General features: G+C 40.5%; 1 protein-coding gene across 5 annotated transcripts in view; it reads right to left on the bottom strand.

The window, feature by feature from the left end:
- Positions 1–14,664, bottom strand: part of CHD9 (chromodomain helicase DNA binding protein 9) — a 214,656-nt gene extending 199,992 nt beyond the window's left edge. For 4 of the 5 annotated variants that reach the window (XM_019505708.1, XM_019505710.1, XM_019505711.1 and 1 more), the window contains exons 1-3: positions 14,486–14,664; positions 11,565–11,656; positions 822–2,424 (exon numbers count right to left, since the gene is read on the bottom strand). In XM_019505708.1, coding sequence (XP_019361253.1) covers positions 822–2,258 — 1,437 coding nt within the window. In that variant the 5' untranslated portion in view covers positions 2,259–2,424; positions 11,565–11,656; positions 14,486–14,664. Of the gene's footprint in view, positions 1–821; positions 2,425–11,564; positions 11,657–14,485 lie in introns of those variants that run through there. The other variant, XM_019505712.1, reaches the window with a different exon arrangement.
- Between the last annotated feature and the right edge of the window lie 25 nt (positions 14,665–14,689).

Here is a 14,689-nt window from a genome sequence, read left to right as displayed (position 1 = left end):
CCCCCCCCCCCCCCCCCCCCAAAAATCACAAAATTACCCAGCGTGACATCTGTCACACTGACCACACAAGATGCACCAAAATAAGTATTAGCTTATGCTATGCTAAATGAAAAACACCACATTAAAAAGAGTCAAAGTTGTGCTTATTTTAAAGACTAATGACATTAAGGAAAGTTATATATTATTTTTTCACAGATTATATATAAATGACTTCTCACTGAAGCAAAAGATACCAGCATTTAGATGTGGTCTGCTCCAGATGAAAACTGTAGCCAATAAAATGAATTATCTCTGGTATTTAAATTAATATGTAAATGTTTAAATAGCCAATAAAAGCCAAATATAGCTATTTGATACAGTAGAACTCATATCACCCACAAATGGGTGGTTCAGCAGCCTACTAACAAATTAAAACAAGCTGTTTGGCTGATTGCTGCAGCTTTTACTTCAAAGGACACTGCTTTGATCAGCTGCATTTCATCAGCACTTCTGCACAACTGATCTTCACGGTGGGATAAAGAACATAACCCTATGAAGTATCTTGGTTTTACAGTACCAATTTAGAGAGGCGTAGGAACTGTAAACATTCAGTGTTAAGAGCTAATATTTATATTTAAGCGTTGAGTTTTACTGGGGGAGGGTGGAACTTGTGGTACTTAAAGTCTCTTTTCAAAGCTAGAGGAATTACTTATTCTTTCATACCCCAGGACCAGAAGTGGCTCAGAAACACTGAGTTACCTATGGGTTGGCATGAATACCTACCAGTATGATTAAAGTCACTGAAGCAATTAAACTAAAACCTCTCAAAAAGTGCTACATACCTGTCCTTGCAAGGTTACACGATTTCTGCCTTGAACATGCTGATTAGAAACTGAAGAATGCCAAGGATGCATTTGACTTTGTTGTGACTGTGTCCGAGCAATATCAGATGACTGCGTTACTTGCTGTGGAGTAATGTGGTGTTCTAGGTCATGTTCTAATACGTGGCTTGCACTGTCCTGAACAAATGCTGAATCATCAAACTGGGGAAGGAGATCTTCCTGGAGGAGGTCCTCTGGATCAAGCCCTGTAAATGGTTCACCTTGAGATTCAACTTGATGAAGTAAATTCTCATCCAAAGATGAAAAACCATTGCTTTCTATAGGATCACTGAAATGGTTTATTTGAGAAGAACCAGTAGAAGCTGGAAAACTAATGTTCACAGGAGAGAGTTTTGAACTACTGAAGTTGCCCTGAGGATGCGCTGAATGCAACATTTGGAAACTATTTGAATTTAAGGGTGTGTTAGGATTCAACAAGTGCTCGGTGGTTTCTTGTTTGGTCCCTGCTCGAGATGCAAAGGCATCACTTCCAGTAAAATCAGACAAAGGATGTGTTTGTTGGCTACTAGAAAGAGTTGTAGAAGACTGCAGAAGGCTGGTAGAAGAAATGTGGTTGTTAGAGTAGGAATAAGAAAACTGCTGGGTATTATTGACTGGACAAGAAGTCATGGTTGGGGACTGTCCATCAAAATTTCCCTCTTGATTTCCACAGAAATGTATTGAAGCAGTTGCAGTCTGAGAAAATGGTTTAACAGAAAGAGGCTGTTGTGAAGCTGATGGATTAGTAACTGGAGGTGGGTGGGTAACACTGACTCTGTGTGAAGCAGACACATTAACCTCCATGAAGTTTTTTGGCTGACTCAGAGTGTCTTGCCCTGCGTTAGCATTGTTTCTGCTTTGTTGTGAACGTAGTGAGGCACACTGATGCTGCTGTTCATTGGCCTGAAATAAGGCAAAATCATGGTGTGCTACAAAGCTTTTATTTTGCTGCATAGTCTGAGAATGTCCTGGGTGAAAAGGGGACCCATTTTGATTTGGAATAGCTGTGGCAGTTTGATGACCCCACATAGGACTACCATCTGCAACATCAGGAAACATCCCATTGGATTGGTTTGGTGGATGGATTGGTGAGCAACTGAATTGAGAGTGTGGTGATAAGACACTGTCAGCTGGGCTGTTGAATGACTGATTTACTTGGTGAAGTTTCAGTGAATCGTACTGATTTAGCTGCTCAAATTCACTCATCTTCTGTTGAGCTTGAGTATCTTGCACATGATTCAATGTGTCTATGTGCAAAGGCTCAAATTCTGCACCCAAATTCAGTTCATCAACCAGTGAAACAGGCCCAGGTTGTACAAAGGCATCATCTGACAAACCTTCTAAGGTCTCACTAAAAAGGTTGGCATCATCAAAAAAATCCATCATAGGATCAGTCATCTTGATACACCTGCACTGCTTTAAGCTTTTAACTCCAAGTGGAGTTAATTTAGCCCCTCTGCAGCAAACAGCAAATATTGCGTCCTGCCGTCACCACTTTATCCAAGGCATGTCAATGTCCATTAGTGCTTCTGATGAAATGCAAGTCTTAAACTGTTAAAATATCCTAAAAAGAGAAAAAGGATAAAAATAAGGGCAATGACTTTAAACCAAAATTACTGGAGCTTATTTTTAAAAACTTTTTATAACCTTCCCTCGGTCCTCCCTAATATTTGTGAACTTTCTATTTGTCACTCACGAATGCAGCATTTAGGCTGCAAAGCTCTTTAGGACTAGGACTTGCTATTTATCTTTCTGAAAAGTATCAAATGCAATTTGCTGAATGGCACTTTAAAAACATCTAATTAAAACAACATTTGATGTTTTGAATGCAACAATTTAATAGCTTTTTGTTCTATATTAATGAATGCACTGAAAAATTACATCCACAGCTTTTAAGCAAAAACCTATCAAAATCTAATAATAGAATGGCTGCTTTTTTGTATATTTAGAGTCCCATAATGAATATGAAATCAATCAATTTCCTTGCAAAAATTATTCTTCAAAAGCTGCAAACAGTATACGTAGCTTACTTGTAACAATTCCTGTACTTGTAAAACACACAAGCAAATTCTGAGACAATATACAAAATACAGCTCAAGGCACCTGAGATATAGATAACCAGAAAACAACTTATGTGGCAAAGCCTGGATAACTTATTTCTTTCAATTAAACTGAATGAGTGTTCTGTTATGTTAATGAAAATCTTAATTCAGAATTCCTTGTTGTAATTTTTAGCCTAATTGTCCTGGGAATTACAATTGGACATTAATAAAATGGATAAAAGTCAGACCATTCATGTTGTTTCTCATGCACTAGCAACTAGGAAATATGTAGTTAATATATTACCGTAATGCCACTATATTTTAATTATGTGAAAAACTGCAAGCCAGATTTAAACTGTAATTTTTCAAATGCATGCTTCCATAATATGTACAATAACTGCACTTATACATGCAAATTATGTGCAATTAATTGTAAAAACTGTTGCATTATATACAAAGAGAAAAGTAAATGGTAATTACATTTAAACCATCTAGAATAAATTACAGGAATGTGTGGCCATAGCATTAAATATTTAGCTTAACTTCATTTAATAGCACTTAACCAAGATGCACAAAAGCATTCATATTAAGCAGCTTCTTATCTTTTTTGGGGATCAACTTTTCCTTCTCATGGGATCACATCCCAATTTAAATCAATTAAACACAAGGATAATCATCACTAGCAGAATCAGACCTCGAAATAAAGTCATACCTATACTATGAAGGGCTCTGTGTTAGCTGTTACCACACAGAAAAGATCCAGGAGTCATTATGAACAGTCTGTTAAAAACATCGGCTCAGTAGCCATCAAAAATGCAAACAAAATGTTAGGGATTAAGAATGGAATTATAAGCAAAACTGAAAGTATCATTATACCCCTTCATAAATCCACGGGTGCATCTACACCTTGAATACTGTGTCCAGTTCTGGTCCACACACCTCAGAAGGAATAAACAAGAACTAGAGAAGGTACACAGAAGGGCAACAAGGATGATTAGCAACATGAAGGTGCTTCCATGTTAGGAGAGACTAAAGAGCCTAGGCCTATTCAGTTTAGAAAAGAGATGCTGGGGGGGGGGGGGGCATTGATAAGGGTTTACAAAACACTAAATGGTGAAGAGGAAGTAAACACAGATTTATTTTTTACACTGTCTCAACACAAGAACTAGGGGTCACAAAATGAAACTAGTAGGTTTTATTTTAAAACTAACAAAAGGAAGGGGGGGTTTTTCCCCCATGCAGCATGTAATTAAAGTGTGGAATTCACTGCCACTAGATACTGTAAAAGCGGACAGTTTAGCCAGATTCAATAAGGGATTAGCCAAATTCTACTGGCAGCAGTAGTTAGTGAGCACAGGAGTTAGAGATACAGTCTCTGAATCAGAACTTCCTAGACCTTAAATGCTGGAGGCTGCAAATGAGAGGAACAGTAAGAAAACCACCCCGGGTCATACGCACACTCTGCCTTTCAACATCCACTCTCCGTCTCTGCGACACAGGATGCTGGGCAAGATGGTTCTATGGCCTGACTAGGTAAATGGCAATTCTTATGTTCACGTGGAAAGAGTGCTTGAAAACATCAAAGAAAAAACTAACCAAGCCCATGCATAGAACTAGCTAGTGTTCACTGATAAATACAACAACACTCACAAAGCTCATGAAAAGAGCACGTATAGATTTCTGTGTGATACTTTAGGTCAAGAGTATCAAATTTACCTGGCCTTCGGGCTTGGATCTACACCAGAGGGGCCAGATCCAGACCCAGGGTCAGGGTGCCACAGGAGTTAATGCAGCTATTGCTCACCCCCACTGCCAACACATTCCCCAATGGGGCACTGTACCTGGGGATTTGGTTGTGCCACTGCTCACCCTGCCCCCAAATTCCTAGCCCCTCTAGAAGGCCCATGTGTAAAATGACACTCCTTCTACAGGCTATGTTTGAAACCCTTGCTCTAAAATAGGGCTGTCCAATTGATGGCCCACAAAGGTTTAAGTTGTGGTTCCTAGGTTCCTGTCCAGCTGCTAGACTCCCCCACCAAATCAGGCTGCAACAACAACCAGAGTCACCAGGTTCCTCCTTCCACTTTCACATTCTTTCTGCTTTTGGGGGGCATAGTGGTGTAGCATCAGGCCCTGAGAGCCAAAAGCAAGACCAGAATTGTGCGGGTCATCTGTCAGGAGGAATGTGCACAGACACGTGATGCAGTGGTAGACAGGGAGTGGGGCACAACACCCAGGCCTGTGGCTCCTGGCCCCCACTAATGTGGCCCCCACAGCATGGAGCCCAAGTTGTATGGCCAGCACAGCATGAACCTCCCAGCTGCTTAGAAGCTGTATAGCCTTACTCTAAATGATCTGAAAACTTACAGTCCTCATAAGCACAGCAGCAATAATTTTCAAACAGCAATTTTGCATTCCAGCTCTTAACAAAATATAACCTTCAGAGGAAAGAAAGAAATCCTATAAAGCACCATTACTAAAACTCAGCCATGTTCCCCCTCACAGGGCATAATTTTGATGGTTGATTCCCCTGCACACGGCCCCTGGACACCATGCTTTATAACTCTATCCTAAAGACGGACATTCTAAAGCTGAAAACATTTTCTTCTGGATAGCATTGTATGCCTGGATAGCAGTCTATCTATCTATCTAGCTTTCAGAAAAGTCTGAATAGTGATTTGTACCAAACATGCAGTATATTAAAAATAGTCATAGAAAAAAAATGAGAGAGGAATAAGGAGATTCCCCCCATCAATTCCAAACTGTCCAAGTGCTGCTTGTCATTAAAGTTAGACTTTTTGAAAGGTGCTGAACTACTAGAAATAATATAACTGTTCTCTAACTTAATCTAATGCTAGTTAATGAGCTTGACCCTTCAATTTATGATGAAAAGTAAGAAAGGTATCATTATTGTACAAACCTCTTATACAAAGATAGCAGACTAAACAACAGGATGCAGAAGAAGTAGGTATTCTGCAATTTAGTTTTTAAATAATTTTACACATTACATATTTTCTAATCATGGGAATTAATCCAGAAAGACTATTTCAATTTACTGGGATGTGTATTGTTCTTCTTGTAAGTTTTCAAATACATCGCTATTTTCTAGCAATTGAATCAATATTAAGATTGACCCACATTTTTGCTACTTAAAACGTGATTAAAAAAACAAAACAAAACACACAGCTCGTATGTCTCAGATATTTCTTTATTTTTAGTTGGTCCATCACTTTAGGCCAGAGACTAGAGTAGCCAGTCAATAAGCCAAACTGGACTTGCAGACTGGTCCCGTTTGCACCGTGTGCAGTGCACATACCAGATCTGGCCTAATCCAACACACAGGGCCAGTCCAAGACCTATGGGAAATACTATGGGCCCAAAGATAAGGCTCTACAGGTCAGACGTGGCTTGCAGGCCATATCTCTGACACCCCTTCTTTGGGCTATGCCATACACATATAAACCCTATAATCCCACGGCCCCAGAACAGAACTTAAACAAGATAAATACATTACAAAGATTATCATATCTTCAGAATACAATTAAATGTGAAGGGAAAAGGAAGCAGAAGTGGAAATATTTGTGCCTCCAAAGACCCGCTTAGCCGTATAGTCTTATTTACCATTTTAATGAGTTTTGCTGTTGAAGAAAACATTGAACAAACTTTCCTTTATTAAGTTTTTAAATCAATTATGCTTATAACAGAAAGGCAGCTTGAATTCTTTTACACTGACTTGTTATAAAGACTCACATTTCTCTTAACTTGTGATAAAAAGTCTAAGAGAATTTGGGTCAGAGGTCCCATACCATGCATTTATTGTAGTATGTCTGCAATATTCCTAAGGGAGATATTTCAACAGAACATATAGTCAAGTTGGAATAAATACTGAAGGGAAAGGGAAACAGACCTATTTTGCTCCACTTTAATTAAGCAGGTACCCATTACAAGTGGGACAGATTTACACAACAGTATATTCATCACATTTCTGATTATCATTGGAAAAAATTAAGGGGAAAAAATTAACAGGGGTGGGGGAGTGAAAAAGTAAAGCCCACTGCTTACAGATGAGCATCATGCATACAAGAGATAAGAACAAAGTACAAAATGGTGTAATAAGTGGTACCCATAGCAGGGGTGTGCGAAACGAGTGATATTCAATTCAGATTCAGCCCAAATTGGAGGACAGCAATTCAATTAGTTGATTCAGATCACTATCCCATAGGTTCATAGATGTAGGGTCGGAAGGGACCTGAGCAGATCATCAAGTCTGACCCCCTGCCCTGGACAAGAATGAATACTGGGCTCATATGACCCCTAGTAAGTTTAACTTCACATGACCCCAGGTAGGTAATTATCAAGCCTCCTTTTAAGACCGCTAAGGTAGGAGCCAGCACCACTTCCCTTGGACGCTGAATTGGCTGAATCCGAATCTGAAGATTCAATGCTGATTCGGCCATTGACACAGCTTTAAATGTTTTTTCTACATACCTTGAGGTACCAGACGTGACTTGTGAACGCTGAGTTGATGGGGTGCGTGGAGCGTCCCACAGGAGCATGGAGGGACGGAGAGCGTGCTCAGTGGCGGACCCGGAAGTGGACCACAAGTACTTCCGGTGCACTTCTGGGCACATGGAGGCCCTGAATTGGCAACCAGTGGTGGGGAGACCTCAGGTACCCCCCAGACCCAGGAGGCACCAGTTGCTGAGCCCAGGGGAGGGTCCGCGGCAGACCAGGAAGTAGACCAGAAGTGCTTTTGGTCCCCTTCTAGGCCCACCACCGAGTGCCCTGGGGACCCCCCACTCTTGTGGGATGCTCCATCCGCCCCACCATCTCAGCATTCATGAGCCACCTAGGACCTTGAGGTATGCAGAAAAAGCACTTAAGCTGTGTCTATGTCCAAATCATCGAATCAATCCGAATCGATTCAGAGGGTTCCGATTTGATTCAGAGAGATTAAAGGGTCTTCTGATCTGATTCAAAGATTCGGCCGCCGAACCAGGCAAAACCTCTGCCAAATCGAATCAGTGACTGAAGCTTCACACAGCCCTAGTATAAAGCTCTTATAAATACCTTCAGATTTCAAAGCACTGACTTGCATAAATACGTTAAATGCCAGATATGAAATAATGTAATTTGCCCCTGCCCCTCACTACTGACTGGATGAAAGGGCTGTTCATCACGTGGCCCCACCCCTCCAATCAGCAGCAAGGGGAGGGGCCACATGACAGATAGCCCTCAGCCTATTAGTGGTGAAGGATGGGGGTGGCAGACATCTTTCACAAGCTCACAAAATTTGGGCAGGGCCCACAGGGGCCCCTCAGCCACAGGCATGGGGAGGGCCCACTGCGATATGCTAGCAAAAATGGTAGCCAGCCCTGTAAAATTGCCTGCCAAATCTGCCTGTCAAATTGGCCAGCTGCCTCCTTGAGTTGAGTCGATACCAACAGATAACTGTTAAGCTATAGGAGTATATCAATATGAACATCTACAGAATAATTATTGTCTTTTCCTAAAAATAAGACTAAGACTATCTGCAGTTAACTTTGTCTTTCCTTAACTAAAACACACCATGCCATCTGCAATCTTCAGTCATGCTGTTGCAGCTAAAATGTAATAAGTAAAATTTTCTGGGACAAGGACTCAGTTACTTGATTTCTGTCCTGTGAAGCATCCTGAATAATTTGCAAGAGAATAAAATAATTCTGTAGTCATGACTGAATCAGAAATAGGGACAACTCCTTCAATCACTGATCATTCAACAAAGTACCTAAACTTTAATCAGGTCAAGTCCCTGTAAAGCAGTGATCTCCAACCTTTTTAAGAAGATTGCCTTTGGCATTTAAAAGCAACCCAAGATCTACTAAGCACTGCCGCCACCCCTCTCCTCCCTTCCCACCCAGCAGGTAAGTCTGTGAGGAGGGAAGAGGGGGCAGATCAAGGCAAAGGGAGAAAAATTATTTGGAGGCATCCCTCCCCAGCAGGTAAGTCTCGGGGGAAGGGGTGAGGGGTTGACTCAGAGATCCCAGGGTCACAAAAATCTACGTGAAGAAAGACAGTGGGGTGGTGCACGTGGCCTAGCCACAGCCTAGCCTGCGAGAGCCACAGTCTGGCAACTGGCCAAGCTCCCAGCTGCAGGAGCACCATGGCACAATTTATCTCTGCTCCTGTCTCTGCGGCACTGTCCCTTACCACGGGGGCCTTGATCTAACCCCCAATCCCTCCCTCCCCCACCAACTGACCTGCTGGGCTGAGGTGAGTGCATGCATGCACATTGACACTTAGCCCACCTACCCCAGCCTTGGATCAACTCCAAGAGGCTCCAACATCTACCAGTGGATCTCGATCCACTGGTTGATGACCACTACTGTAAAGCATAACAAAATCTATTTAAAACCCCTAGTTACTAGTATTACTAGATACAGTAAAACAGAATTGCCTGGCTAGCTATAGAGCTAGTTATAAATCAGGTCAATTTCCCTCTGCTTATGACCATTGTGACCAAAAGGCAGTAAATATCAAAATTAAGCCCCCTGCCAAAAAGGCCAAGAGAAAATAAGGTAGAATACAATACAAGAAAATATAGTTACCTATAAAAGACACAGATAGAAAAGACAAAGTAGACACTGAAAAGGAAAAAAAAAAATCCGATTTATATATAACAACAAAAACATGCCAATTTCTGGTTTTGAAAGTGAAATAGAAAGTTAATTGACAATATCACACAAATACAAATTATAACACAGAATACAGAATAAGTTTTAATGTCTTTGACTCCTGAGGTAAGTTCTGGAGACATGATAATAGAACTTTTTTTTCATCTTAACAAGGTGGCTTATTATTTGAGCAAGCTGACATTAAACATTCAACCCAATATTCTGATATAATGACATCACTTTCAGATACTGTATATGAACAACAGCTCCATGTCAGAAGAGGCAGATTAAAAAAAAAATATTAGAGTTCCTTCCTGATCTCAATGATCACTTTTACAACAAAATTTGAGATAATAATATCCATGTTATAAGAAAAAAACTAGATAGCCAGTGCAAAGAAAGTTAATTATTCAGAAAGCCAACAAAGCAGGTATGTAGACAGAAAGACACAGTTACAAAGCAACAAAATTCAAAACAAAGGTAAAGTTAGAATATGTACTGGGCAAGATACTATTAAAACATTTTCTTTAATTTGAACTTGTACACCATTAGCATTCTAGCAGGTAATTCCCAATGTATTATGATGAGCAAAATAATCTTCAACTCATTCAATTCTTGAAAAGTGTTATGAAACATTTAAATTGAGAAAAAATAATTCTATTACAATGAGCTAAGATGACAGTAATGAAAGCTAGCATAACAGTGGCAGTACCAGATTTAAAGGATTGCTGTCAATAGTCAAGAAGAGAACTTCTGAGAGTTTCAGAGAGGTGTGTTTTGGGTCGACAATAGGTAATTGTATTACCTTAGACTTAAGACCTGCCACACAAGACAAGTTGTGTTTCTTCTAGTTCTCATTGGGCAGATATACACACAAAAATGGACATCTGGGGGAAAAGTCTATTTTCTACAGTTGTCATCTGTAGCAAATGACAGCTAAGCAGCAAAGATGATAGCTTCCAAAAAGGCATTATCCATTATCTTTTCTATTAAGAACACTGTGGCTTCGTTCCACTGAAAAAACAAGGAATTATTTTCAGAGGACATTTCCTCATGGGAAGATACTAGCATTTACAATCAGAGCTTTATGACTGTTTGCTGTATTTCTTAAAACGCCCATTTAAAAATGAATTTCAATTCAAGCTATGGCCTGGTAAATTCTCAGAAAATTACATCTATTCACGGAGTGCAGAAATTTTGGGAAGGATGCACTACGTTTCATACATCAATATAAAGAGTCAACCACTGTTTAAGTGTAAAGCTGCATTCAACTTTATGAAGTTGCCAATAATGTCTTTATATTATACTAAAATTATTTTAGATTTTAATTCACAGTAGCACAATCATTTCCTTATGCAAGAAAACAGGATAAACAGAACTTGAACACTAATTTAGATGAATACAGCATTCAAGTAGTGCTGCCAACCTCTTGGAAAGTCTCAATTTCTCAAAACAGTTTTTTTTTTTTTTTTTAAAATGGCAGTTGGCATGTATTGCTTAAACAGCTAATAAAAGCGTATGTAGTATGTTTCAGATGCCGATGTATTCAATGCCAGATCTCTCATAATTGTAAAAGAAAAATTAAAAACAAGCTTACAGTATTCACAAACTTTCCCAAAAAGGTGTCTCAAAGATGCAGAGAATCTTTCCCCTGAAAGCACTACAACTGTAACCTCAAACTGGAGAATAAGAAGTTAGATAATTACATAAATGCAACCAATCATTCTGCTCCTTTTCCTCTAAGATCACCAAGAATAAAGCAGGAGAATCATGACATTAGTTTTGCTTCTTTAGATTACAATAATCCTAAAGTGTACAAAAATTAGTTGTCAATGACTGAAATTATTAACACTTAATATACGCTCTCAGATGACAATGACCAGTGGTCTAGTGAATCAAAGTGTATCTTAAAAATCACTTATGGAAAGACAGAAGTATTCTTATACAGTGAAAATATTCCCTGAAATATCTGAATTAAAAAAAACAATAAAAAACAAAGGCATCCTTACCCATGAATGGAGAGTACATATTCTTCATGAAGCACTGAGTAACTTAAGGAGATATTTTGTCCCCACTAAGGTACCTCATAATGACTAGAGATCTGAAAGGTAAAGCACAGTGACAAAAACTACATCACACCACACTTCAACGCAATTTCTTCACCTAAGATAAGTCAACCTCCAAGTAAATTCTATGACATTACTACTTTCCAACACTGGAAACTAACATTTACAACTGAAAGAAATAACTACATATTTATAACTACTCACTAATCTTAGATGAGTAAAATGGAATTTTTTTAATTAGCAGGAGGGAAAAAGTAAAGGGGAGAAGGACCATGATGTTGTGCCAAAGTTTTTAAAATGGCCAAAAATACAGACTAAGACCTTTGATAAAATTTGCTCTTTAGCATCAATGTTTAAACTTACCAACATTTATACACTGAAAAGCAGTACTACTGTTTTGCAGAAAATAAGAGCCACTGCTGAAAAACTACTGTGATTACACACCAATGCTTGACAGATCTACTTACAAATATTAAAGCAATATGGTTTATTGAGGCGGGAGGAAAAGGGGACAGAGGGAGAGTTTACATTTAGTTGCATGGCACATTCCCAGCCTCCACTGTACACAGTGGGGAGCCCATAGAACCTAAAAAGGCAGCAAGTATGCAAACATATATTGAGAGAAAGGGAAGATATAAAAACTTCTAGGAACATTGTACTAGAAAAAGATACAAAAAAAAAGCCAAAAACAAAAAAAAAGCAGATCATTTCCCAACCTCAACATAGAAGGAAAGAAGAAAAAAAGAAAAATGGGTAACACACATGTACTGTATTTTTCACATACGGCATGTCCCTATATATAGTACACACCTTGATTTTGAAGGGGAGCCTGAAGGGGGTGGGGGGGGGAAACCTCTGATAAAAGGTAAACGCTGAACCCAGTCCTGAACACTGGCTCTAGAGCCACAGGCCAGGTCACACGTAGTGCACAGAGTCCAAGACCACATGCCAGGTCTGAAGCTGCGTACGGGCTGTGGAGCCACGTGCCATGTCTAGGTTCATGTGCTCTCCCCACAGCCATGCACTGAGCCTGGTAATGCAAGTTATGTCCAGGTCAGACCCAGACCACAGCTCTGAAGCCAGCACATGGGGTAAGGCCTGGCACACCAGATCCAGGGCTGTGTGCCGGTGGGATTCAGCATGCCAAGTCTGGCTGCACACCAACTCTACATGCCAGACCAATCCAGAGTATGGTCAGGGAGAAGCTCCCCATGGGTTCAGAAATTTTGTGACGGGGCAAGGAAGGAAGTGGTGACAGTCTTAAGTTGCCATGGCTCCAAGAGCTGTAGTAATTAACTTTGCCACTTGTCCACCAAAATTTCTGGATGCCTGGGGATGCCTTTGTCCTCAGATACAACAACAGGCATTCTGATTTCTTCCAGTTGGCTCTGGAGTAAAGGGCGCACGTTGTGTGAGAGAAAATACAGTATGTTCCAATTCTATATGCTTTCATAGACAACTCTACCCATGTCACTTCTCCCTAAAAAAATAATAATAATAATTTAAAATACATGCCCTCAATTTCCTGGAGAACTGTTTTTCACGACCTTCTTTAAGTTGGTCTTGTAAGCACATTGCTACAGTTTTACCCCTAACCTTCCAACCTCTTATTTTTTCTAATTTCACAATATTGAGATGCCTTTTTTTAAAGCCAAACACAACTCATTCTCTACATACTTTCAAACAGTACCCTAACAGGTAAGAGGGGAAAAATGTTCCCCGCACGGCCTATTTGCAGCACAGACTCTAAATTTGATACTGGGAAATCCTAATATCGAAAGAAAACACCCCGATAAAAAGCAGCACAGGACATGCTCATGGAGTGTTCCTGGAGGTAACTGGAGGCTGGCAGAAGAAGGGCAAAGCTGGCAGCAGTGGCTCAGACCCAAGCTCTGTCCCCTGTAAACAGGGACAGAGAGGAAGTTGTGGAGGGGCTGTCACATGCCTGCTCCCCCAGCCCCCCATGGTGCACAGCCCTGCAGTGGTGCAGCACCATCTGAGACCCAGGGGCTGCACATGGCAAACAGAGCCGACCCAGACCACAGGTACGAGCCTTCAAATAGGACCAAAACAGCTCCTGCCACCAACCCAGGCTCTCAGCACTACATGTAGGAGCCACACGCCATCAAGCCAGGCATGTGGAAAGCTGGCTCAGTCTGACGGCAAGGCTCCTGCGGTCCCCATCCAGGTCTGGCAGATGTACAGACATGGGGCTGCAGACAAGGGCCTGGATGTTGTCACAGGTGGCAGCAGGTCACAGCCAGGCAGCATCTCCCATTGCCAGACTGCTGCAATAGGTAGAGGGTGCAGAGGCCACTCTAGAGGCCACTACTGCAGCAGTCCAGCCAGCACAGAGGCTCCCTGAAAAAGGCAGAACGGCGACAATATTGGGCGTTGGGTGGCAGCACTCCATCTCAGCCCCCTCCCCCCATCATTCTGGACAGACAATTGGCTAGTGGAAAAATATTGTCTTTCCTGTCCACTACCAGCAGCCAGCAAAAGTCCTGTAGCATGAGGTTAACAGATATTTTCCACACTACAAGTTCTCTCATCTTCCAGCAATGAACTCAAGAACCCACGCGTTACAGTTAACTATCAAGTATTACTAAATAGATAAGGTTATCAAATGTGTAACTTTGAAATAATTAATGCATCGACAGCCTATTCATAACATTTATGAACCAATTTCTAGATTTAAGGTTTTACAACACAGAAATTAACGGAATACTAGCAGTTACTTTAAAGATTAATTAATTTACCTTTGGAAAAAATAAACCGTAATTTTGAAATCAAATATTTTCCTCATCTCCAAAAGTCTACAAATAGACATCCACAATTCAGAAAATTGATTTAACTGAACTTACCATTGGGTGCATGTATTAGCTTAAGTGTTTGGCTTTCTGAAACATAGCTGGCAATCAAACTCTTCCTCAAAGGGATACTGTCTCAATACTTCAGATGAATCTATTCCTCAGGCCACAGAGAACACTTGTTTGATCAGCCTCAGTTATGAAGACAACTGTGGAGTACTTGTCCTTTTGAAGAATCTTGTAAAAAAAAAAAAAAAA

The sequence above is a fragment of the Gavialis gangeticus genome, unplaced genomic scaffold (assembly GCF_001723915.1).
Source record: "Gavialis gangeticus isolate Ggan-Ray unplaced genomic scaffold, GavGan_comp1, whole genome shotgun sequence".
Taxonomy (NCBI): domain Eukaryota; kingdom Metazoa; phylum Chordata; order Crocodylia; family Gavialidae; genus Gavialis; species Gavialis gangeticus.
Note: the sequence above shows the minus strand (reverse complement) of the source record. Positions and strands in the feature narration are given on the sequence as shown.